Source organism: Anabas testudineus, chromosome 5 (genome assembly GCF_900324465.2).
Source record: "Anabas testudineus chromosome 5, fAnaTes1.2, whole genome shotgun sequence".
In the NCBI taxonomy this organism is placed as follows: Eukaryota; Metazoa; Chordata; class Actinopteri; order Anabantiformes; family Anabantidae; genus Anabas; species Anabas testudineus.
In genome coordinates, this window is record NC_046614.1 from 6720249 (window position 1) to 6746616 (window position 26368).

Sequence of the window (26368 nt, forward strand, 5' to 3'; positions counted from 1 at the left end):
GACGTTAACTATAAATGGATTTGTTTCTCTTCTGAGGAAGTTGGTTTTTTTTTTTTTGTCGTCACATCTCACCTTATACAGAGTATTTCAGCTGTGAGTGAGGAAGAGGAAGTAATAACCCTTCATGTTGCAGACGGCATGTGAACCACTTGTACAACTCAGTTCATGCAATTACTGAATATTATTGTACACATAAAAGCCTGCAGCTCAACTGCATTGCTCAAGTGCACTAAAGTAATACGGATGAACAAATGCTTTTTATTTAACTTAACCACACAGAAAAGCTGCGCTAACGTCGCAGACTGTGGTTAAACTGATGAAGGTGGCAGGGTGTTTAAGCTGTCACTGATGAACAATTGTGTGAATAATTTGCTAGTTAAGTCTCTCGAGCAAATGTGTCTGTACTCAGCCACCGACTGTTTGTGTGAGAAGACACAAAATCTCATTAAGTAGGTTGCAGCTGTTACTTTAATGTGTATAGTTAAATATATTTGCCAGGACTCAGACATTCACCTTGTGTGGAAGACTACCACAGACTGTAGTGTTTATCCTTGAGTCCAACAAACATGTTGAATGTGTTTCCTTCCTCATATGTAGATCAATATAAAAAATATGTTTTATAAAAAGAACACGTTTTTATTAGAGTGGAGTTGGGACAAACATTTTGAAATGATCAACAGCCGTGAGCCAATGTTGGATTTTTGCATTTCAAATACTGCTCAGATGCTTTCTGCACAAACAACATACTCAGAGCAAGTTTTCATTTTACCAGCTGATCAGAGCTGTGCTGTACAACACACAGCAAAACTAAACTTTTTAATGCATTTCTCCATTGCATATAATATTTAAATGACCCCTTTTTTCACCATAGAAAACCTCATAATAATGACCCCGCCCCTACAATCATTCATTAAATCACCATCTTGTCAAAAAACTACACTGGTTTGTGCGTATTTTTGAAATTGCCTTGACCTTGAAATTGCACATTTCATCACTGAAGACATCTTCACGTCTAACAATGAGTGCACGACACGGTAACACGTGGAGCAGTAAGTCATGAAACCACATGATTAATGCTTAAAAGAATATATTACAGTAACAGTCAGTGGTAATTCTACTGCTGCACAAAAACGACACACTGAAACAGAAGCAGGCAGAAATCTGATGTGTACCTCTCTGTGCAAGACGACAGTTTGATTCCCTAATAACATGGACAAGCGACCCTCAGCGCTTCCAATAAGAACAATGAGACCCAAACACCCATCACCTGTTCAAGTTTAGCTCCATCAAATTCCTTTAAACAGAAAGACGAGAGAGAGAGAGAGAGAGAGAGAGGTGTGTGGCAGAGGTAGTGAAGGAAGAGGCACGTTACCCGGACAGTTACCAGTGTGAGCAAGTCGGAAAGGTGAACAAAATACACACACAGACCAAAGAGTCCATCACACAGGAGATGGAGAGAGAACAAGAGGTCCCGCTTCGGCCTGACTCTGTTAACAGCAGCAGCTTGTCAGAGGTGAGGAGGGACCGTCTGCAGGGCGTCTGCAGCTGTGCGATGGATGTTCACATTCTGGAAAGAAGAACGCAGCTGTGTCAGATCCCTTTTCACATACATAACACACACATCAAGTTTGTCAGTGTTGTACTGTTTTTAAGACAGGTTTTCCGGACATATTACAAAAGTTTTTAGTTTGTTTTTTTTTTTTTTTCCCAGATGGTTTGACCTCAACAGTCATGTTTTAATATATGCTGACAGATGTTTTCAATTAGCATTCAACATAATATGATCTACCTGTCATTGATTTAAAGTTTATGTTATAAATCAACTGATTCCTTGTTTATTTTCCTTACACCATCTAAAAAAAAGCCTTCATAAACTTTTTAGCTCTTACCAAAATAATTTTTATATCTAACAACTACTATTTATACTTTTCAACAAAGTGCCAGTTTTATACCACGTGTACTTTTTGTAATCCCTCTAGCTCTTGGCAGAAAGACATCTGTGGGGCACAGTGAGTGTTTTGTTCAGGCTGATGAATAGCAGCACTTTCTTATGCCCCCCAGTGGAGTCTTTGCATATAAATGAACGGAAACCTCTGAACACTACACTCATCTGTTGATGGTGAAGATAGGAAAAAAATGGCAAACCTTGCAGAATGAATAAGAAATATCCAGCTCAGAAGTAATTCTAGACTTTAAGCTAAAAGCGCGTTGCTTTCAGATACTAAAGAGGAAACCGACTTGAATGCCAAGCTTTCAAAAATGAAGCACAAGAAGATTGTGATATGGATTCATAGAGTGGTTGAGTGGAGTTTATTTAGAGAGTGAACAGTAAACAGAAATCTCGTCCTCTGCATTCTAATCAGTGATATGTAGTTTTATAATGCAAACAATATTCACATTGTTGAACAAAAAGCAAAAATTTTCCTTTACTTCCAGGATTTTCATTAGACAGTGTGAGACATCCCAAGGTTAAGTACTAAGTATAACAAAGAACAATTAATCAGAAACTAAAAATAGAGTTGATTTTATGTGCAAAATGTCAGAAAGCACAACTTTGTTTCATGTTGTGCAAACCTGTAAAACTAAATTAGAGTGGCCTGACTATCAACAGTAATATAAAGTGATGACAGCAATACACAGAGTTAAATCAGTTCAAAAGACAAGATCATAGACAAATAAGCTACATGTGATCGATGCTTCATAAGAAAAGGTGCCAGAGTTTCACTGCGACACAGTTGGGACTATAGCATTCTTTAAAAATAAAATAAAATTTAATTAAATAAAACCTCAACTTCATTCTCCAAAAATGGGAGAACATGCCTGACACAAGATCAGTGTCATAGGATTAAAATAAAAAAAAAAAATAGAAACTGGATTCCAGTCGATTAGCAACATGTTCCTAAAAGTTGACGGGAGAAAGAAAGAGAAAAAAAAAGTTCAAATCAAAGAAGGTGAAGAAGAAAAATGGGAGGCTACTGAATCATTGTGCGTCTGAAGGGTACACTGTGTGTGAGGAAGGCTAAAGGTGGGGGGAGTGGGAGTACTGCCTCATTGGTGAGCTGGCACTGTTAGCAAAGCCTCCTCTGACATCCGCGTCACTTCTACGTTCTGTTTGTAAAAACACACACAAAGAAGGGGAGGGATAAATCAAAACACATGAGACATGAAATGCACTGCACGTCTTCCTGAGCAAAGGACTCAGGAAGACGTGTCGACATTTGTTGAGGGTATTTTTGTGTCTCACCAGCTCTTCACGTTATGAAAAAAAAACATATCAATGTGTGTGTGTTTTTTTCCTTCTTTCTTAGAAAAGCAGACAACTTCTCAAAGGCTAAACATAAACCATTCTTTAAGATCCCACAGGAGCTTTTTCACCAATTAACAAACATTGATCTTATATAAATGTGAATCATCCTGGTTTTATTAATACTTTTAGACTTCTGTTATGTTACACACAACTGCTGTCATACCTTGTTTATTTTAATAAAGCTCCTGCCAACACCAGCATTTGCATTCTGACAGGTTTATTTCACTAAGAACTACTACTGGTGGTTTATTATGTTTTATCAGCGCTGTTCAGCATCAAATGCTGCATAAGGAGCTGAAACATAGTCCACAGAGGCATGTGTACATAAAGGGTGTGAGTGAAAAACGTGCAACATTACAGTGCAACAGTGGGCACATTAGCCGCCGTTTCTGTTTTGTTCTGACACCCTGTAATCCACATATAATCCAAAACAAAACCCTGCTTGGAGCTCATTACTATTTCACACTGCTTATTGTGGAAACTCAGCAATCAGAGGTCAATGCTGACAAAAAAAGTATGTATTATTACAGTGCAGTGAAATATCACATATGATACAACAGAGGCTCAAGGAACGACGTGTGCTGTGGACAGTCGAACCTCACAAAAGGCAGAGTCAGTTGAACTTTGTGTCTGCTTATTGTGCGTGTGTGTTACCCACCTCTGGTCTTTCTCTGTGTGTGTTGACTGCTTCCACATTTAGGCTGATGGACTCCACTTTACAGCCTGAACATGCACAAAGGTCAGAATATCAGCTCAGACTGCAGAGGAGGGTTCATTTTCACACTCAGTGGATGTAATATCTTGCACCAATAAGAGACCAGACTTACCGTAGGCCACTGGCGTCAGCTTCAGCACTGTGTGCAGCGGGCACTTCAGGTATGGCAGCTCTTCTGTGTGAAGACAAACAAAGTTCATGAAACTACCAGAACAAACCAAGAAAACCATTCCCATTCATCATTTTCACATACTTTGTTTTTTGTGCAGGGTGTGAGTGTAAAATATGTGAGACATACTATATACTGTGTTTTTATTTTAAATAAATACATTAAAAAACAATTGTTTGTTTGTTTTTTACCTCATATTAAATTTGATGTTTGTTTTTTTTTGTTTTTTTTGTGTTTTTTTTAACTACAGTAGTCTGGTCTCACATGGAAATGAGGTCAATCAGCCAGGAGTGACACACATTGTGAAAGTATGTCACAGCTTGTACTGTTAGTGTGTCACATTGTACAGAACGCTCTCTACAAGATAAGTGCTTTATGAAATTAAACTAAAAGCAAACTGTTTCCCTGAAAGTACTTTTAATTATTCCAGTAACCTCCTACACTCTCCACAATGCTGTTCAACAGCTACGGAAGGAGTCTGCTAATGTTGTTTTTTATGTGCCCTATTAGAGACCAGAGCTGTGCATTCAGCTGATGAACTGACCTGCTGGTTTGTCCAGGAAATAGGCCAACAAGCAGCGCATGACGGCCTGGTGACAGATGACCAGCACGTTCTCCTGCCTCTCCAGTTCCATGATGACCGGCTCCAAGCGCTGCACCAGGTCCTCGTATGACTGAGTGAGATCAATCACAAGTCGTGGTAAATGAAATAGATGGAAAGAAGGGAAGGAAAGGAAACAGGAGGATTATTTGAATCATTAAAATAAAGACTTGACACATCTAAATCTGAAATAAAGGACTGAGCAAAGTAGCAGCAAATCTGGAAATTAAGACCTCTGCTCATATCCTCTTCTTCATACAAAACGCTCAATCACTGATAAGCAGTTGGACATTTTAGCAAATAAAAAAACGATCCATGCAGTCCATAACAGGATTTCTCTAAGTATTGTCTGCCCTGCAGCCAACCGAGGCCCATATTCATTTACCAGTGTGAGATTAATGGAGAAGTAATAGGATGGACTAAAGGTGAGAACTGACCAGCGGGCATTCAGGCCCACATCTAATAACCCGACCCCACATCTCTGGTGCACTGAGCTCTGTGTAATCTGGCATTTAGCCAAATCTGTTTGAGAGGCAGCTTGTCCAAGCTGAAGCTCATTAGCAGCGTGTAAGTGGCTGGTTGCCATGTGGATACAGTTTCACAGTGTGTGTATCATTATGGTTACAAAGGAGGACATCTCTAAATTCAAACAGAGAAACACTGTGTGCTCACACGCTGCCTCTGTGTTATGTAATATAACATTTTAGCCACTGACCTCTCCTTTTGGGTAGCGATAGCGGTATTTGTCCTGGTCCCTCAGGGCAAACTCCAGAGGATAGTTTTCCTGGATCTCCTCATACATCATCTCCTCACACACACCCTGAAATGACAACACACAAGCTGAAGTGAGATATCACAAAAGGCAGTAAACAGGCAGTATTTAGTCAGGAGTGCAACACTTACAGCATCAATCTCATTCAACACCTTCCACTGCTCATAGGGCACACTGAGGGCCTCGGCTGTCTGGATGGTTCTCTTCATCTGACTGGTCCAGACCTTCAGGTCACTGATACCCTGCTCCTGGATGAACTGGCTCAGCTTCTTAGCAAACTGCAAGGAGGAAAACATACTTTTAACAAACTCATCTAATCAGGCAAAAAAAAAAAAAAAGGAAGATTTATCTGAAGATGTATTTTAAATAAAACTTCAATTTGATCTACCTCTTTGCCTCTGGCTGTGAGGCCAGAGTCTCCTCCAATTCGACCTTTGACGTTAAGCTCACTCTCTCCATGGCGACACAGGTAGATGGAGCGTGGCGTGATGTGGATATTCATGAGGTAGTAGACAATCCGGCTCTGGATGTGGTCCAACACCCTGTTGACCAAGTACCGCTGACCCACGTCCATGATTTTAATGTAGGACAGATCCCTGAGAGATTATCGCAAACACATTAAACCTTCTGGCCGACAGTCTGTGGTGTGACTGAGTTTATGTCAACTTTCCCCACACCCGTTTCCTACACACCTGTCCAGGACCTCATCCAGCGTCTCATACGAGTTTTCATAACACTTGATCCTCTTCATGAAATCTTCCACTGCTTCCTCTGTGTTACAGTTAGTGTAGTCAGGGCTACCCAGCTTCACTTGCTAAACAAAAAAAAACAAAAACAGCAGAGGAGTGAGTGCCACACAGACAGAAGTTCACGCTCTCTGGATATTTATTAAACAGACACTCACCACTATGTTTTCTTGTATGACATCTGGATCTTCACACACAGACTCCACGAAGAACACCTGAAACACGAAGAGGCTAAATGTTTAGTGTGAATGTCAGTTAATTTAGTATCTAATGCCGAACGAGGAGTTTATCAAATCACCTTAAAGCCATTCTGCTCTGCAAACTGGATGATGGTTTCCCGTCTTTCTCTGGTAGTGTTTGTTGCATCAAAAACCTGTGTAAAACATGGCAATATTTAGATGGAAGTGCAACTGCAGTCTTTGTAACATTGTATACTAGAAAACAACCTGCATCACCCATGTGAAGCAACTATGAACCTACCGCTACTTGGCCTCCATCTTCTGTGAGATACTGTCGCACATCGTTCAAGGCTGCTGAAGCGCACTGTCTGTAAAGATGACAGATAACATCAGCCGTAAATATTGCGACGTTGGTGGTTGGTAAATAAATTTGAGTTGGCAGTATCAAGGTCGAAAAAAAATAAATAAAACACTCTCACCGTCTGATCTTTAACCCCTCCTCGTTGTCGGGACTGAAGAACTCAAAGGACTTGTAGATCTTCACAAACTCTCTCCTGTACTGGCCAACGTTGAACTCTGTAAGAAAGATGAAAGAGAGCTAAGATGACCTTTCTCTCAGTCTTGAATCATCATCTAGAACTGGTCCTGTGACCTTTTACCTCTTGTGGGAACCCCAATCCAGTTCAGGTAGCGAGTCAGTTTCTTGGAGATATAGGTCTTCCCTCTAGCAGGAAGTCCCACTGTCACAATCAGGGTGGGACAGTTGGTCATACATACTAAAAAGAAAGATGGAGAGAAGGAAATGGAAAAATGTGAAACCTCAGTGCAGGACGCTTAACTTCTCAACTTCCCAAGTTCATCTCGAGGTTTTCGCGCAAATATGTCTCGGCTAGTGCTGCAAACTCTGCTCTAAGGATATCTCCCAACATTTATAAAGATTTAATATTAACACTAGATTGCCCTTATCAGTGCGTGCATGTAATCCAGTGTTATCTGCCACGAAGACAAAGTCACATCGCACCATCGGAGAGTGCTGTCAGAGGTCAGCCTCGTCTCAGCAGAGTTGTGAAACGCTGTTTTAACTGCTGGAGACATCTGGAGGGCTAAAAGCTAGTGTCAACACCCAGATGACTGGGTCAGAGGATGCTGTGCTGCAGGTTTCACAACCCCCCATCACAACCTCACATTTTGGTGGGTCTGTTAACAGTGTGTTGACTCACACACAACCAGAGTGAGACCCCCCCCCCTTCACATGACAGCAGCCACACAAATCTGTTTACCAACAACCGGTGCTCGACCCGGCACACGGTACCAGCCCTGTCTCTTTGGTGCAGCGGGCACAGCATGCGGACCCCTTATGTAACCGTGTGAACCAGTTGGGAAGAGTAGCACCGGCAGCTAACACGTCGAAACACACCGACATTAAGGCACCGGCGGTCACAGAGGAGCGGGAGTTAGCGCCGCGGGCCCGGCTGCGCGAACAACAACCTCCCGCGACAGGAATGACAAGTATTTGTTGACAGTTACTGAACCTCAGCTCCACACGCAGGTGCCTTTTTTTTTTTTTTTTTTTTTGCCGCCATACGCACCCTTCCTCTGAGAAATGTGTTTTTCGGGGAGGCCGTTTTTACACGGCATCCAGATCTTCTTCAGGGGGTTCTGCGTGAGTTCCCGCGGATTCGACGGCGCCTCGTCCTCCATTCCGTCTGGCAGCGAGGTGGACGCGGCCGCGGCGGGAACACGGGGCTTTTTCCCGTGATGCTGCTCCGAAGAGGTCCGGTGTTTCATCCGCGCTGCTCTGCCGGGGGATGCGGATGGAGGTGACCGCGGTCACTCGCTCTTTCTCTAGCTGCTCGGGTCACGTGTTCCGGTCTGGCCACAATGAAAGACGACGGGCGGCCGCAGTGGCCGCAGTACGGGCGCAACAAGCATTCTGCTTTACCGTAACTGACCGGAGCTGAGCTCACCCACAAAACGCACAGAGGGACGCGCAGGGGTTTGAAATTAGGAGGAAAACGTGTCAACACGGACTTTATTTAAACTGCAACAACAAAATGACTTTGTAATTTACAGTTACACTCGCGATCATTCAGTTCTGATTGCAAATTAGCTGTGTTGGCAAAATGGATGTGTAGGACGAATCGGGTGGGTTGCATGGAAAACAAAGAAGAAGCGAATAAATATTCAAAATGAGGGGTCGTGGGGCATTGGGGTGGTTGTGATCTGCAACCTTACCACTAGATGTCACTGAGTCCTGCACAACCCACCTTTAAAACTTGACCCCGGCTTTTTTAAGACTTCCAGAGTCAGCCAAGAACAGCTCACTTCAGGTATTTGTATAGGAGTTTATCCAGACTGGAAAGCCCCCTAATGTTACCTCTTGTTATTTTAGTCCCTAAAAGGACCGAGGTGCCAAATACATTATTATTTAGTAGTAGTTTCCCTTTCAATGCACATGCGGGGTCCAAATGTGGAAAACTTAACTTGATGAATTGTGCTCTTAAAACTGAGCATGCCTCTTTCACAGAAGACATTTTTACATGACGCAGGAGAAATGTATTACATCACTGACGCGTCACGCAGAACGACCTGGTGAAGATCTGGATGCTTCAGGATCCTGTGCACTGTCATGACAGAGTGGGACACCTGAATGTTGTCGTTATCATCTTCTCCCAGCAAATAAAGAGCTGCAGCTTTGCAGCGTCTCATGTGCTGTATGTGCTGACAATACCCATGAGATGGCAGCAAAAACTATCACTATACAGTGCAACTCCTGTTGTCCTGTAATCCAACTCAGTACCCATGCCAATTCTTTATTCCCCTTGATTGTAATGCTTGAAACACTTGAGTTTGTACTGGATTGAGTTGCAGCACACAGTGATGTTGTAGGTTACTGTCTGGTGTCTAATGCACAGATTATATTAAGCTTTAAGAGTCAGTCTTGGTGATGGAGCAACAGGGCCCTGCGACCTAAATATGTTGGGATGGACGTTTTCTAATTAAATAGCTCCAACTCCTTTCCCTCTCCCCAATTCCCTGACTGCGCCAGGTTCATCAAGTCCATGATTAATGACACACTAAATACCCTAAGAAGATGTATTTTTAGCATTTTAGGTTTGGTAAATTGAACGTGTGGCTGTGCAGAGTTTGATCCAGTGGCCCCACACACTGAGGCAGTTTAACAGTTAATAGGTCATTGATGGTTATGGCCTCTGTAGCCTATAAGGAAAACAGCAGCAGGTAGTAGCCAGTGGCAAGTGCGCGCTGTGAAGTGTGTTACATGTTTTGCAGAAGGGCAAATAAGGTACCTTGCATGCCGCACACTAGGACATGAACAGGAAACAGATCTGAGCTCCACCTCCTCCACCTCCTCCTTCAGAAGCTGCCAGACTCTGATTGCAGCTAACAGCATTTAGCCTGCACGGTACAGTCGGCTGTGAAGCAGCCTTCACCCAAACCATCAGTTAGACACAGATGTTGTGCAGAGTGAATCGCAGCTGCACCATCACAAACAACCACAAAACACGCTGTCCATCCAGGAAACGAGCAGGCATCAACTTGTCCACGATCGGTGTAGAGGAAGGGGAAATCCCCATGTCCTAATAATAATAATAATAATAATAGTAATAGTAATAATAAAGAGACAGCATCAGTCTGCACGGAGCCTTTAAACTGTTCTTTTCGGTACATGTCATCTGGACACACTAACCCCCGCCTGGCTCTGGCTCTTAGAAACACAACATCTCCGGATACAAATGAGGCTTGTTACTATAAAAAAAACCCGAGATTGTCGTCTGTTGTTGTTATGTAGGGGAAAGGTCTCGGTGACAGCGCCAACTCACGACCGCACGTCGGCTCTTGTTGACGACTTTAAACGCTGCTCTCTCTCTCTCTCTCTCTTTCTCTTTCTCTCTCTGGCATCCGGGTAAAGACGCGCGATGTAAAGTCCAACGAGCCCCCTGATCTGTTAGAAACTGTAAAGGCGACGGCTCTTACCCGCTCTGCCCTGGTTCTGTGTGAGCTTGGCTCGGCTGGAGCAGCCTCTCATCATGGGCGTCCGTCTGATGGAGCGCAGTGCCCGGCGGTGCGTACGTGCGTCCGGCAGCAGCCTGCGCTACACTGATGCTCACTGTACACACACACCCACTGTATGTGCGTGCGGGACCTCAGCCTGGGAGCAGGGCGCTCTCCAAAAGTGGATGAGGTGGGTGCCTACCTGCCCTCTGCACCCTCCCTACACCCCACCCTCCTTTTGACAGCTGGGAAATGTCCCCACCAGCACTGACAGTGCTTCAGTTGAGCATTTTCCCATGACACTGGTGGTTAAATATAGGATACTACATATATTGGAGGAAACAGCTGTATGTTGTTCACAAATATTCAACATATCAGACAATAAAGCTCACAGTAATATGATTTAATGATGGATTTAATGATAAATTATTCATTTATTAATAGAAACAATGCCTCGGTGACTGTTAAGGGAACATAAATAGAAGTTTACCAGGAAGTGTCACCTGCAAAACTAGTTTTACTGCAGTGTCTAGGAAAACTGAAGTGTCCTGAGTTAAATAGTTTAACCGCTCTGTATCACTACAGGTCAATTAGGCGTTTGTCACACAAAAAGACCCAGCAGACACACTTTTAAGTAAATCTCTACAAATCGAGTGGGAGCCTAAAAATACAAAGTGATAATATAATTTGTATTTTCTACAAATTCTATCAAATCCTATCATGAAGGTACAGAAACAGCCCAGATGGCCCACATGAGACAAGCTTACCATCACTGTACCAATCACGAGAGGGATATAAGAAAAGGCACGGTAATCAATATTCAGTTAAATGTGTTTAAAGGTGAGTGATTCTTCCTGTGAATCAATCATGATAAATGGCATTTTGACCTATCACTGGACTCTGCAGTGGTTGTCAGACTGTTCCCTGACATATCTGTTGGACGCCGTGACAGACAACACTATTCTCCAGCCGTAAAGTCTGGTACTTTTAAAATAGCCTAATACACAATACTGTTACATAATACTACCTAATACTGCTTCTACAACCTAACCTAACCTCACCCAAGCTAAGAGTAAATTCACTGTGGCTCGATCCAGCCTCATGTCTGTGTTTTATTTACTTGTGCTGTGCTGCCATGGCTGTCCCCGCAGCGGCAGTTTTATCTGAGTCAGCCACTAACTGTACTTGTCTGGATCCACTAGTCCTACTAGTAGATCCATGTTATATCAGACATTACCACACTCTGTCCTAATGCACCTTAAAGGCGTCCTTGAATGCTTTCATCACCCAAACAATACGCATGCATGTACTCAGCAGCATGACCCAGCCTTAAAGCTGCATTGTTTCTGCTTGGGTTACATTACAGTGACTGGCCCAACTGGCTTGCTTTGCAACTTCATCACAGTTTCATCATTGCTACTGTGTAATCCCAATAATCCAAAACCATTATCCGCACAGAACAGTGAGCTAACGACAAGAAGAGAGCACAGGTATAAATCTGCTCAGAGTGACAGACATCACAGATGGAAACCAACAAGAGACCTGTCAACTCTCAAAGTTGTCCGTGTGTCTGGGTGGTTTCGTTTTGTAATAAAGACAAACTTTCTATTTGTGTCTGATCTTTAATAAAAACATTAAAGCTGGATTGACAGTGAGTCTACACTGTATTGTCACCACAGTAATGTATCCAGCTGCTTTTCCCTGGTGCAACGCTGTTGTATTGTGATTCTGTTGGGCCAGGAGAAGCACAAATACTCCCACACATGCACTAACCTCTGCACTCTGACCCTGGGAAGATAATAAAAGTGTCATGTGACCTGTCATGTGTCTGTGATGACCTGAGGCTATTTCCCCGGCAGCGATGATATTTTTATCAGCAACCGATGATAGTGAAAATTAGTCACAAATTGTGAGGCACAAGGCCTGTAACTGCACATCTGTATCACACACAGGAGATATTAGGGAACAGCTGAGGTAAACTTGATAGAGTAGGGAAGAAACAGTTGAGAGTCGCTTGGCTTTGGACTGACCTCCAACACATTTCTCCCTAAAGGGCAAAGTGATCAACGCCACCAACCCCACCCCACCCATACCACACTCCTTATACTCACTATAATTCATGTCAGAGTCAAACATGAGATGACACACTTGAGATAGTCCTGTGTGGCATAAAGTTGATTACAAGCCCAAATCTTCAACCAGATGGATTGGAAATGACCACATTTTTCTTTAATTCACATTAAATTAATAATGTCGTCATTTTAAAGCGCTATATAATACCCTTTTGTCAGGATAATTAATGTATAAAGAGTCTTGACGAAGGTATGATGTGTTTTGTCAAGAGGTACTGTATAGTATACTCACCTAGCAGGGACATCCTTTCTGATCTGTCACTGGGATACAGCAGCAACAAGAAATAGTTTTATGTATCCAAAAACAAAACAAAAAAAATCTACAAATCAATTAAACTGTTCAAAACAAACCCCCCTGTGTGATGAAAGTAGTGCTGAAAAAGAACTGCCACGTGAGTGAACCTGAATTCTGGCCCCTGACCTTATGATATAGTTGTATTGCTGCATTCATGCGTTCCTTTTATGTCTGTTGTTTGCAAATCTCGGCAGAAGGCGGGATTAGTAACTTTTGTGGAATTGCCCAAGTGAAAAGTGTACGACACACTGTCATGTCAACAACCTATTAGCAAGTAGAGATAAATGGTGCAATTGTGACTGAGCCTGTTTCTTTGAAACTACTGACTAATTACACACAGCACTGCCCAAAGTAGAAATATGTTGTTTGCAACATACTAAATACTTGCACTCACTTTTTTTTGACAATTTACAGGAGAGCTGAGGGGTCGTGCTCTATTAGGACCACTTCTAATCATGGCTGACATCCTCTATTTACAGCAGAGGAGCCACCAGACCTCTTTGACTTTGGCTTCCCTTAACACACCCCCTAAATACAGTAGAGGCATCATGTGACTGTAGTGGGGGGAAGGCACTTACCATATAATCTAAACATAAAAATGTTGACCTTTTCCAGTAGAATACCAAGTCAGATGACTCCAATCCAAATAGCTACTTGGCTGCTACTATTTATAGCGGCTTTACAAAGCCTGAAAGGCACAAACACAGAAGCAATCGGCCCACAGGACAAAGCCCCCTGCACATGAACACTTCTGCCTTTACTTTGTAAAGTTTTATCTTGGATAAATGCAGTCTGTTGAGGTTTCCATTACCAAAGCCCAAAGCATTTGCTCATTTTAATGTGAAGTGAAACTGTGGCCACTATTTACTGGAAGCATTTTACTCAACCTCCATAAACACACACACACATACAGTCCAGTCACCAAAAAGTATGTGTCACAACTGATCCATTTCACACAACCAGCCATTACCCCACTGCTGCTTACATGAAAGCTTTCTGGCCCCACGCTGACAGGAAGGCGGCAGGTCGTGTGCCACCTCTCATAACTCCATTTTAGGGCACAATGTTGATCTGCTGCAGTAGCACAGAGTAAGATATATCACACAAACTGCACGTGAAGCATTTTTATTGGTGCTTTAATGAAAAAATACTCCCTCAGGTTCAACTCTAGTTCAATGTTTTGAAGGCTACATCTCTTGACATGTGTCAGACATTTCTCTAAACCCTTAAAGGAAGGCAGCAAAAGACAGACAATGTTAAGACAACACAGGTCATTGTGAGTGTTCTAGTTTCAGTCTGTCCACCGTTGGTTTTTCTGTCTGTGTGTGATCTGCACACACACTGCATAGTTACAAAAGAGACCTCAAACAGGCAACCCAGCATTAAAATACACAAAATATTATTACTAGAGACTTCATGTCTGCACACACACATACACACACAGACACACTCTGGCAACCGAACAGGCAAGATCTAAAAAAATTACATCAAATAATTAAAATCTGCAGTGAGCAGAGCTGTTCTTTCGTCTTTTTATGTCTTCTAAATGTCCAGCTCTGACGTGGCTAATGTCCCTTTATTTCAGAGGGTATGTCCTCAACATCGAGTCTCAACAAGAGTCCCAAACAAACAGCAATCTAAAAAAATCCTCTTCTGCACAAATCGACTCTTCCTCCTGCTTCTTTCTGAGTCACTTTTCCTCATCGCTGGCTGTTACGTCAGGATCCGTCACTGACTCTGACACACAGTGGACCCGCTTTTTGCCCCCGCGGCCGCCTTCTTACGCCTCTTGTTGAGCAGGGGGTTGCTGGAAGTGTCAAGATCCTTAATCTTCACCTGATCGTAGTCCACGCGCATGGTCGCTAAGGCACTGGTCATCTCTTCCTGTGAAGGACAGGACAAAGTGCCAGGTGTAGTAATGTGTTACTTCAGTGACTATTACTTCAGTTATACAGTATGCGATACATGGCAGGGAGCACGCTGGGAAATGGGGTTTTTGCAGTTTCCAAATTCTTAATTGTAATTTACACAAGTGGCATACATGTGCTCTCATGTTTAAAACAGTAGTTTTGGAAAAAGAGCATTTTGGGAAATACACCTGTTGACAATATTGTCAAAGTCATGAGAGTTACACAATAAATTCAATACCCTGTCAAAATCTGAAGCTGGACTATTTATTGTCCAGAAGCCTCCTCTAGTCTCCAGTGGTTGACAGATGAATGAGTTAGCTGAGTCAAGTCATATAATACGACAATTAACACTTCAGAGGCACAGCTGTCTCTTTCAGCACTCTGCAATGACTTTTGTCATCGCAAAAGTGTTGGTCTCTTCCATTATTGGCTCTTCTATAGATCACATTCATTCAATACGAGGATTGTAGTGTGGGCGAAAATCACCACATGTGGAGGTCATCACTGGCCCCAGACTGCACAATGTGTATTAAAATGTCAGACGATTGCTTTGTAAACCGAGGCTGAGAGTTACAGCCATTCAAATATTAACTCTCAGACTCCCCATCTTCGCTGGTTCATGACTGGAGCTCTCCTGTGTAGAAAGAATGTAACCGCTTCTTTTTGTGCCTTTTGAGAAGCAGTAGTTTAGTGTGTGAGTGCAGTTTGTGAAATTTTTTTCGCAACATAGCCGTTGCAGAACTGAACAGTTAGCATATTGTGTGCGTATCATTTTGGAAAAAAATGTCTTTTCACCAGCTTATCACTGCAGACTCACTCATTCAGCTGTTGCAAAGGAATGCGCCACTTTGCTCATGATTTTTGCTCACGGTTCCAGCCACTGACTAAACTGTGCTATTGCACAACTTAGACGTTTTGTAAAAGTGGTGGAGAATGAACCTCACAGTCAGCAAACAGAGTTCTCGATCTCTCCAGACATTTCTGTGTGTAAATCATAAAAAAGAATTGGGAGGTGTGTGTGTGTGTGTGTGTGTGTGTGTGTGTGTGTGTGTGTGTGCCCATGCAAGTTTAATGTTAAAGTGAGCTAAGATACAAACAAGACTGTTACCACTTCCCCCTGGTGGCCATCACACAATCATCAAGATGGTGACAGAAAACCTCTATTTTGAAACATGGATCTTTGCTCTCATGTAGAAGCAATTTTAAAAAATTAAAGGGGAAGCACTCAGGTTTCACTGTGGACAATTCACTTTGCTCTCGCTTCGTTTGTTGTAGAAGTGCCACTAAGCATGCCGTCCCACGCACCCTCTCATGCCACAGCTCTGCTCATGAGAATTAGCTGCAGGAATGAACTCCAGTCAAGTTAAGACGACTCAAACGAGGCCCAAATATTGCAAACTTGACATTGAATGCATATCGCAAAGGCTCTTTGCGGTGAGTGTCAGCTTAGCGTGGAAAAAGTGCCATCATGTTATTTGAAAGAGTAAAATATTAATGCTATGGTCTCTCTCCATGTTTCTGGATGGCAGAACCATAATTTAGTTTGTCAGTTGGGGAATTCAGCCTGGAGTTATGTCTAATATGTGTTGATGTAGCACATCTGACTTATTCTCAGTGTCTTTGCATAGTTTCATTCAAAATACTTACAAATATATTGACTGCCACAGTGGCTTGCGGTAAAAAAAAAAGAAAAAGTATGCAATGCAATGTGGAAATGTGTTTTCTACACAAGTTGTGCCATCCTTTGTTTGTGAATTCTCTAAACTAGTGAATGAATGTGACAATATCTCAGCCTCATTCCTTCTCAATCTGTCTCTTATAATCTCTGAGGTTTTGTGGAAGCCAACTTAAAGCTTTGACAGTCCTGCAGTAACATGTTGTAATGTCAACATGTGACCAGAGGGGTTCAGTGTTGTTGTGTTGCTGACCTTCACATCCTCCCACATGTCTCTGTCTTCAGTCAGGACTCGGGTGGTGTGGAGCGGAGTGGAGGGAACCTCCATAGACTGCTGCAGGGTGCAAACACACACACACACACACACACACGCACATGAGCAAACACATCCATAGGGAGTTAATGGTGCGATTTTGTTCTTGATAGACGGGTTCTTACGTTGATCCAGGGGTGGTTCATGAATTGAGTGATGGTCATTCTCTCATTAGGGTCTGTCTTCAGTAGCTGGTGAATCAAATCTTTTGCTAGGAGAGCAGAGGCAATAAATATGATTACATTATTAGTTGCAAGACACAGACACATTTGGAAATGTCGTGGGTTGTGACGCTTTTCTGGTGAAATATGACAGTGTGTGACTGTGCAATGTTGCTGTTGCTGGTTGAACACCAGGTGTCCGTCGGGTATTTGTATGGTGTCTCTTAGGGAAGTCTGGGCATGCTCATATGTTGTAAACCTTTCAAAGGAAAGGCAACAGGAAGCAGACTTGATGAGTCACTGTCGACCCGTATTTATCTTAACTATAGTTTGAGTAGGCTGAGGCTATTTTAGAGAACACAAGATGGTTTCTCCCTTTTAATGTGACATTTTCATCCACCTGCAGCTTATTATGTTCTGACGGTCATCGTGCCAGAGCTGGTGCAGCACCATGTTTTTATTGTTTCCTGTTTTTGACAGTGGTGCTGCAAGCTTTAAGGTGAGGTCTTGACCACAGTGATGGAGACTGATACGACAGCGGCGTTCACATGTCAGTCGGGGCTTGTACTGCAAACTAAAATCATGTCCATCACTAAGATCGTGTCACAAATAACTGAACTCTTTGTTTGACTCATCCTGATAAACAGCTTGACTTGTCCACTGTGGAGAATGTGAGAAAGAAAGTGCGTAGATGGTGTGTGGAGTTTTTTTTTTCTTTCCTCTGTGGGGATACTCACCTTCCTGTGATACCTCAGCCCACTCAGGGTTGGGGAACTCATACTGGCCCATCCTGATCCTCCTCTTCATCCCTGGTGAAATAGCCTGGCCCGTGTTGGAGTAAAACGGTGGAAAGCCACATAACCTAGAGGGAAAGACAATTTTGAAACCGCACACTTAGTTTGAAGGTTTATATACAAACTGCATCATTGAAAAAACATCTATTATAACGTTCACACAACACCGAGTACTCACAGGATGTACATGATGACGCCAAGTGACCACATGTCACATGACTTGTCATATTTCTCCGGGCCCAAAACCTCAGGAGCTTATCAGTCATGATACACAAACAGAGTTAGTTCTAGAGTCATACAGCACAGGCAAAAAATGAGTCAACAAGTAAACAGTGTTTCCTGCTTTAAACCATACTGCTAAAGTGAACTGTGACACTCTCCTCAGGCTCTTGTGCAGACGTTAGATCATGAGAATGTAATGTAAAACAACGCACCCACATAATATGGTGTATAACAGGGAGTCTGTAGTGAGTTGTGCAGCGTGGTCTCCTTAGCAAAGCCGAAATCTGTCAGTTTTAGGACCCCGTTTCTATCTCTAGAAGTGTAGAGCAGATTCTCTGGCTGGTGAGGAAGGAAGGACGAAAAAATTGTATTGATTGCAAGAAATTATGAAAGGCTTTGTTATTTTGGAGGTGATCTTGATCTCTGAGCACCTTGATGTCTCTGTGGGCGATGTTGATGGTGTGGAGAAAGTCAATGGCCGTGCCGATGTCCCTCATAATCTCAGATGCCTCTGGGAAGAAGAGAGGAAAACACAGTCTCAAACCAGAAGAAAATATTACACAACAGGAGTTTTAAATAGAACTGAGATTGGAAACAAATTATTCTGAAACCCTTTTTAGTACTTTCCTCTCTGGTGATTTCCACGATTTCTTCCCAACAGTGCTCTTTAAATAATGGGACTTTCTGCACGTCTAACATCCCGTTTTGTTTCGCATCATCCACCCCTCCATCAGTCCTCACCTTTCTCAGTGAAGGCCTGGTCTCCTCTGGCTTGGATTCGGCTGAACAGCTCTCCTCCCTCCATGCTGGAAACATACAGGCACTATTTAGAGACTGCACATTTACAGCGTAAATGTCTAGATCATCACGTTTCCCTGCATCCATCTGTACTGTTTGGTTTATGCTTTGAGTTAAATCTGTGGAGTTTTGTGTCACTGAGGGGCTTTCACCTATACTTTCAGTACAGGATCAGAGAAGGAAGGGAAGGGAAACGTACAAAACTTCCTATTGACAAGAATCAACATGGTTTATGTGAAATTACAGCACCAGCACCAGTAATGTTACAAAAGAGGCTTTTGAACACATTTCATACCTGAGACCTGTGACCTGGTTCTTTAAAAGTTCAGAAACTCTCACCACCAAACAGGTTCCAGTTTCAGAATCAGATGTCTGTGCATCCCACTCCCTGTTTTCACAACCCCACATCAAACAGATCTCTCAGCGATGCCTGAAACTCTCCCTTCTGTTCCTCAGTAAAATGTGTTTGCGCTCACTGTGACTCAAGCTGCATTGTCGTGCTTAAAGAAGAGTGTACTGTTTGTGGTTCAGAGATGAACAGATCGAGCCGATAGAGGCATGAGTGTGACTGCGGGTTAGGTAAGAAATGGCTCACACCAGCGAGAGATTACCGACAGCACACACACGCACATGCACACACACACACACACAGAAGGTCGCTACGTACAGTGCACAACACAAACAGGTGCTTTGTCAACAAATGTGATGGGAACCCGGTGAAGTTTAAAATTCCCATGAACAGAGGATGGTGTCGTCATTGACGCCCTGCTGTTTGTCTCTGTGGTTTCTCTTGTTTTCAGCTCCTCTGAATTATTTTTCAAAGAGGGCAATAAAAAGTCCAGGGTTCAACAACTTGTAGAGTGTATGAGAAAAACACTCAGACACACACACACACAGATCCTATGACCTTAACATGGACTAATGCTCCGCACCGAGATTTCACAGGGTTGTGTTTTTTCACTGGACACACAAACACACACTACAGTATTTAGCCTGACTGTATACGAGGCTCTTAGATATATACAACACATGAACTTCCTTATAGTTATTTAAATGAAAGTGTGAGGTTTGTCTTGTTCAGAGAAAACAGATCTTGTAGCACAATCTGAGTTATGACACAGAGCTGACCTTTAACCTCCGTGGTGGAAAACAAAACAGAACAAAACAAAACAAGGCACCTTGAGCGGGTTTATATTTAGCAAGACTAGCAAGTGTTACAGGAAATACTGGTTCTATCAAAGTCTAAAACCTAAAGTATGAACTCTTTGCATTTCCTCTACTTTGAAAGCTGTTTCCTGTATTTAAACACAGTAACATCGGTGGGTCTCATAAACATACTGTAAATACAGATTTAGAAAACATATGGTCTGTCTGTGTAATTCAAGCATAAACAGTGGCTTTATTTATTAATAGGGGTGGCAGCGGTTCAGTTGACTGAAACATGTGTGGTGGTGGTTTAAGTCTTTATTTACAACAGAGCAAAACAAATGCAGAAAAGTCTCCTGTGGAAACTCGGGGCAGATTGAGCTTAACTTCCTCTTTACTCCTCAACAAAAAGATAACAGGGCTGGACTCCTTTAACGAGATTTAATCAAAACAGGTTTGTCCAAACAGCTCTAGTGAGATAAAGATATGTAAGGGTTGTAACCCGTGGGACGCTGTAGAGCTCTGATCACAGTTTTGTGCCCGACACTAGAAGAGCAGGGTTTACTGTATCAGTGATGGAGGGAAGACGAATGTGTCAACCCAAAGTCACGTTAAGAAATAAGAAAAACTGCCTTATTTTAAGCTTCAGGACGTTTTTAATTACATTATTAAGACGGAGGGGAAGTTAATCAGTGTGACTGATACTTGAAGTAAATATCAATAAATATAGTGTTTGGATACAGACATATGTGTCTGTCAAGGAAGGTATTCAGAGAGGTCAGGGAGTGCAGAGCGACAGTACAGCGGTGAAACGTGAATCCTACCACTCCATGATGATGAGCAGGCACTTCTTCCCGTGATGCATGTTCTCGTAGAGGCTGAGAATGCGAACGATGTACGGCCCTCCTGATACTCGCCAGTGCAGCTCCACCTCGCGCCTCGCTTTAGGACTGTCGTAGAGAATCTGGCAGAGACAGGCAGTCGCCGATGAATACAACATTCACATTGAGTAGAACGTTTAATGTTCTACAAGTTTCTGAAGAGAATTAAACAAAAAAATACTAATAATCGTATATTGAACATCAAATAAACTTTTGATTATGAATTAACCATTAGATTAATTTTCCAATTCCAGGTCCAGGTTTATTAAATTGTAAATGTAACATACTTTTTGGCCTGCAGCTTAAACAAAATCAACTACTGTAAACTTGTATGTATGTTTTTTCATGTTTTATATTATCATTTAATAACTGTGTGTGTAGATGAACATCGCCCATATTATCAATGTACCCCCACGTGATTAAACAACAATTATTAAAAACTGTGTTTGTTTCAGTTAGTAAAGAGGGTTCTTTTATTATGATACAATATAATAAGAAGAACAATAACACAACTATAGAATGGTAGTTTCTATATTCAATAAAAAAACGTGTGTTTGAGCAAACTCAGATTAGATCTCGAACATTATAACTCCTGAGCCTTAGATAGTTGCATCATCAGCAAGAGGAAGATGGAGACAGTCTGAGGAGGTAAAACTAGGGGACTGAGAGCAGTTAACTGTGGTTGTTAGTTGTGGTCTAGAACCACCGCTCCACGCTGATGACTACATGACACGGTGATGAAATCTCAAAACGGCTGTAAAAGCAGCCACTTTTAACTTCAATTACTCGAGAACCATAAAAGATATCAGTGGAACTACGTCTGCGCCGACTCTCACGTTAGTTACCGTGTGTTCTCACACGTCCACACACACACACACACACACACACACACACACACACACAAACACGTGATGTGTGTTTGACACAGGCAGATGGACACACACAGGCACACGCAGCAGGCTGCAGACCCTGACATAGCCCACATCTTCAGTCAGGGTGTATTTTTGGTTATGACAGTGATGGAGTGAGCTGCTCTTCACAAGGCCAGCGTGGAGACAGATTGACAAACACTCGAGCGCACAACACACACATTCAGGCGGACAGACACACAAAAAATCTGTGTGCACTACAGGTGACATTGTCAGATTCAATCTTGATTAAATTATTTAGCATTTCCTGGAAACACCAAAGGTCAGAAACACCAGCTCATAACTGGAACATGAATGGTGAAGAGGAAGTGAAGAGTAGCAGGGTGTTGAAAGTAGAAACCGAGGTTTTCCGCTGACTTAGTTGTCTGATCTGCTTTTAAATGTGTTACTGTGTTGAACCTCGCCCGCTGAACTTAACCATGAGCCAAGGAGGGGGGGGTAGGCATGTTTCTGCTTTGTCATTTATGGCTTTATGACTTTAATCAAAGCAGAAACCATGTGAACTGCTTCCTTTAATTTCCTGAAGTGAAACAGAAGTGGCTACAATAAAAGATTAGAGATGTGCAGATTAAATACACATTGAACATGAAGGGAAGGACAGGGAAATGATAGATAGACATTTTTTCTGATGGACATCTTACATGAAGTGACATCATGGACACAGAAACACTCACTGAACCAATCAAACACATCCCAACAGTACTCTAAACCAATCAGATCTCTCCTTGTGGCTCACACACACACACACACACACACACACACACACACACACACACCTTTATCTAATGGCGTCTGCTGAGGTCAACAGCACACTACCAGATTCTCCATGTTCACTTAACGCACACACAATTATAATATTTACCAACAGTTACACTCCATGAAATGTTAGGGGCCTGTCAGAGTGCTGCTCTTTATATCTGGATCAAAAGGCAGTTTATCTTGACAGTTACTACCAATAAAGGGCCGCTCACGAGGTCTGAAGTAAAGCGGGAGAGTCACAGCAGCACTTTAAGCTACACACTAATGTCAATATACTAACGTGCTCATGATGATACAGTTATATGATAACATTATTATATGGCAGAGGTGCCATAGATCTGAATCAATTAAGTGGTGCAATGTCTAAAGCCTTATCTTTTGAGATATTAGACTAAAAATATGTGCAACTATACTGTGCTGTACTATACTATACTATACAATTAAAAAGATATTTTTGTATGTAGGTTTTTCATCACATCCCCATACTGCATACTGCGTGAACTTCCTCACTAGGCAGTAAAGGCATGTTCCTGTGATGTATAAGCTCAAAAATACTACAACAATCAAAGCTCTCTCAAAGCTTCAGCACTGCGGCATGTTTCCCCCGTGCCGCAGGCCGAGCAGACGGAGAGCTTGGGTTGCACAACAACAGCTGAGGCCTCGGAGTGAATAGAAAGCCCACACTTCTGATTAGTTTAACATCATCAGCTGCCGGGCACGAGCCAGTACGAGATCTGAGCATAATTTTCACAATCAAACTATCTTCCAATCGATGCATGAACAAACCACTGAGAATTTTAGCGACACTTTGATCTCTGTGGGTCTCAGAGGAAACCCAGATGTGTCTGAGGCTGACCACAAAGGTGAACTTACCTTTGTAAAGGGGATTTTGACTATGAATGGAGGCTCATACACAGAGCTTTAGAGCGTAAAGCTTTCCGTGTCCTAAGCTCGAAGGCATGTCAGATGCTAAGATGGAACAATCTCTGGCCAACTTTATGCTTCTAATGCATTAACAGTTAATGGTGGTGCTTAAGGCGCCTGTCAAGAACCACAGGGCTTTGTCAGGTCCCCCTCTGTTCCCAGGAGTCAGACAAATCCAAGTTAAAAGAACCCTAATGACTGTAAGTGAATTACAGTGAAGAATGGCTCCCCTCCAGCTCTACTGCAAAGTGGATTAACCCTATGCCCATTCATTACGTTCAGCGTTCAGAGCAACAGTTAATTAAAAAACATTGAGCTGGTCAACTCTCCTCAAACCGACCACTTAATATACGTTCTTAATAATTTCCTACTCTCTGTTTGCCTTGATATTGAAACTCTATCAGCTACTCTTAAAAACACATTCGGTACAGTCGTATATATAATCAAACCAACACAGATGCCAGTAAAAACCACAAAAAAGGATCCCTCAAACGCCTTGTACAGGTTCTACACAGAGCAGAGATGGAGGCTGAGTGTGGTGGGTTTGTGGTGTTTTCTTCTGAGCTGGGATCACACACTGACATGCTGTCCTGGGTGCCGTCACAAGTCTTGTGACTACACAGAAAAACAGTTAGAACCCTTTAACGTGCAGTAGGTGCCATGTCAACAGGTCCGTTATTTCTAAAAAAAATCTGCTTTTTGTGTAACTCTTACATAAATAGCTTTAGGAGTTTTCAGGAACATCCATTTTTAGTGTTCTCTCCCCGTCTGACATGCTGCTATCAAGCATTTTATGTCTCTTGGCCTGCTGCAGCTTCTCTGACCTGGTCTCTCTTTCCACCCCTGGGTCTCTATTGCTGACTGGTTTGGCAGCGTAGATCCAGATGGATTACTGTAAGCCAATAAATCTCTGAGTCTGAGGTCTGTGACAGCCTGATGACCCGTGAGCATGTGCAAAGGAGTACCCGAGTTTCTACTGCTTCCATGAGAAGGTGCTACCATCCAAACCCAAGTGTCTCTGTGAAGCGTAATTCATGTCGTGACATACGGCTGGACGAACGCCCAAACCTTAACTTGTAACTGATCCAGTAGACATGAGCCCGGCACAGGTGGGAGAAACACTCAAATCATTTACTTAAGTAAAAGCAGCAATACCACAGTTTAGGAATCTATTATTGAGTATATAAGTGAGAGCTCTGCATGCGTTATGTGTAAACATTACTAATGTTGTAGCTGGTAAAGGTGCAGGTCATTTTTAACATTAGCTGATTAGAGTTTGTCTGAAGAATCTGCATGTGCAAACTAAAACTGTGAAATAAATGTAGTGAAGCAAAAACTACAATATCTCCCTCTAAAGTGTAGTGGAATAAAGTAAAACATCAAATTGAAACACTTCAATAAAGTATATTTAAACTGTACTTATGCACCTATTGTTTTTCCACCACTGAAGCCCAGTGTGCTAAATGTACAGTTACCAGCAGACAGAGGAACAGGCACAAACATAGGTATCACATGCTTTCCCACCAGTAACGGTCTTCAGAAATACACCCACACACACTCATACACCCACACACACTCATACACACACACTCACACGTATAGGCAGTTTGACTGGAGATCAGTGCACCACAGCTGGAGAATGATTCAGCATCACAAAGATGGATTCTTGTTAGTCACCTTTGACAGGTGGGACCTCACTAAAGGCTGCAGTGTTTTAAACTACAATGACAACTCTCCAGGACAGAAAGGGGGCATACGGGTGTTAATATAAATATATAAATTAATAATAATACTAATAAAACAGTGTGTTCATATTTAATCTATTTCAAAGCTTCATATATAACTTATAATGGTTCAGTTTTAGCGCAGCTTGTCACTTAGATTTAAACAAACACATAGAGCCACCAAGATGAACTGGTGTCTGTCATTTCAACCTGACTCACCAGACACTGTCAATCAGGGACCAATCTTGCATCTAAAATGTAAGTATGCTCTTACAAATCTAACTATTTTATTATCATTTGGGAAACACGCCTCTGTCTAGGAGAAAATGAACAGGAGTAAATAAATCATGAGTGTGTGGAGTTAAAGTGAGCAGAGTAAACTGAGCTGTGCAGCTGAGCATCAGCTGGTTTCTTCAGTACCTTCAGAGCACACTTCTCCCCGGTCTTTTTATTGAAGCACTCCAGCACTTTGCCATTGATCCCTAAGCCCAGGACCTGACTGGAGATCTTATAGTCGTCTGTCACTGCGTTACGTTTAATCTCCAGTTTGGGATACTCGGGCAGGGGGAAGCGTGTGGACTCGCTGTCCGCGTCCTTGCTGTCCGCGGCGGAGGCAGCCGGCTCCTGCCGGCTCGGGCTGTCAGACGGGGAGTCCGGCTCTGCCTCGGCCCTTGGCGCCTGCAGCGGTGACTCCTTTCCGTTTCCATTCTGCAGCATGTTCTCATCGGCGTGTTGTCACCGCCGGTGCTGAGCTGGATGAAGCTTGAGTACTTCACCAAAGTACTGCGATGACTACTGCCGGACTCCTGTGGCGCGCCTGGCTGTCCTGGGCACATAAGCCCCTGTGAGGGCTCCTCACAGTAAATCCACTGTGTGTGTAGTAAAGCTTATTCAACAACGAACACCACTTGAAACTGCACTATTTCCTCTCACTGAACTGAACGAAACCCGCCTTTTTTCTTTTTTCTTTTTTTAAAAAGAGCTACAGCTCAGACAGATCAAACGTGTTTCACACCAAAATGAAAGTCCTCTCACAAATGTGTGTGACTGGCTGCGGAGCTGAAAACCTTCTGGTCAGTTTCCCGTCGATCAGGAGTCCTTTGACCGTTTCTCATGACCAGTCAGTGTCACTGTTTGTTCGAGCACCACCCTCTTTCAGTTAAGTGATATTTCTCAACTGGTCCGATGTGGCCGCCTTAAAG

At 42.7% G+C, this 26368-nt stretch overlaps 2 protein-coding genes across 6 annotated transcripts; both read right to left on the bottom strand.

Moving 5' to 3' along the window:
* Positions 1-44: 44 nt before the first annotated feature.
* On the bottom strand, positions 45-12987 carry pfkfb4a (6-phosphofructo-2-kinase/fructose-2,6-biphosphatase 4a). Of its 5 annotated transcripts, none has more exons than XM_026347829.1 (14): positions 10486-10683; positions 7149-7265; positions 6969-7065; positions 6791-6857; positions 6609-6683; positions 6469-6525; positions 6257-6378; positions 5953-6160; positions 5696-5842; positions 5508-5612; positions 4736-4865; positions 4135-4197; positions 3966-4030; positions 45-1567 (listed from the first exon to the last, which is right to left on the bottom strand). In XM_026347829.1, exons 1-14 carry the CDS (start codon positions 10538-10540, stop codon positions 1508-1510), a joined length of 1368 nt encoding a protein of 455 aa, XP_026203614.1. In that variant the 5' UTR covers positions 10541-10683; the 3' UTR covers positions 45-1507. The 5 variants fall into 5 exon arrangements, with proteins under 5 accessions (XP_026203614.1, XP_026203612.1, XP_026203616.1 ...); XM_026347827.1 differs by lacking the exon at positions 10486-10683 and adding an exon at positions 8079-8374; XM_026347831.1 differs by lacking the exons at positions 45-1567; positions 10486-10683 and adding exons at positions 2284-3108; positions 12868-12987.
* Positions 12988-14039: 1052 nt separating this feature from the next.
* Positions 14040-26318, bottom strand: mapkapk3 (MAPK activated protein kinase 3). Its single transcript, XM_026347633.2, has 10 exons — positions 25587-26318; positions 20774-20913; positions 18747-18811; positions 18437-18516; positions 18218-18344; positions 17962-18037; positions 17727-17851; positions 16954-17039; positions 16769-16849; positions 14040-14814 (listed from the first exon to the last, which is right to left on the bottom strand). The coding sequence occupies exons 1-10, from the start codon at positions 25881-25883 to the stop codon at positions 14659-14661; spliced, it is 1233 nt and encodes a 410-aa protein (XP_026203418.1). The 5' UTR covers positions 25884-26318; the 3' UTR covers positions 14040-14658.
* Between the last annotated feature and the right edge of the window lie 50 nt (positions 26319-26368).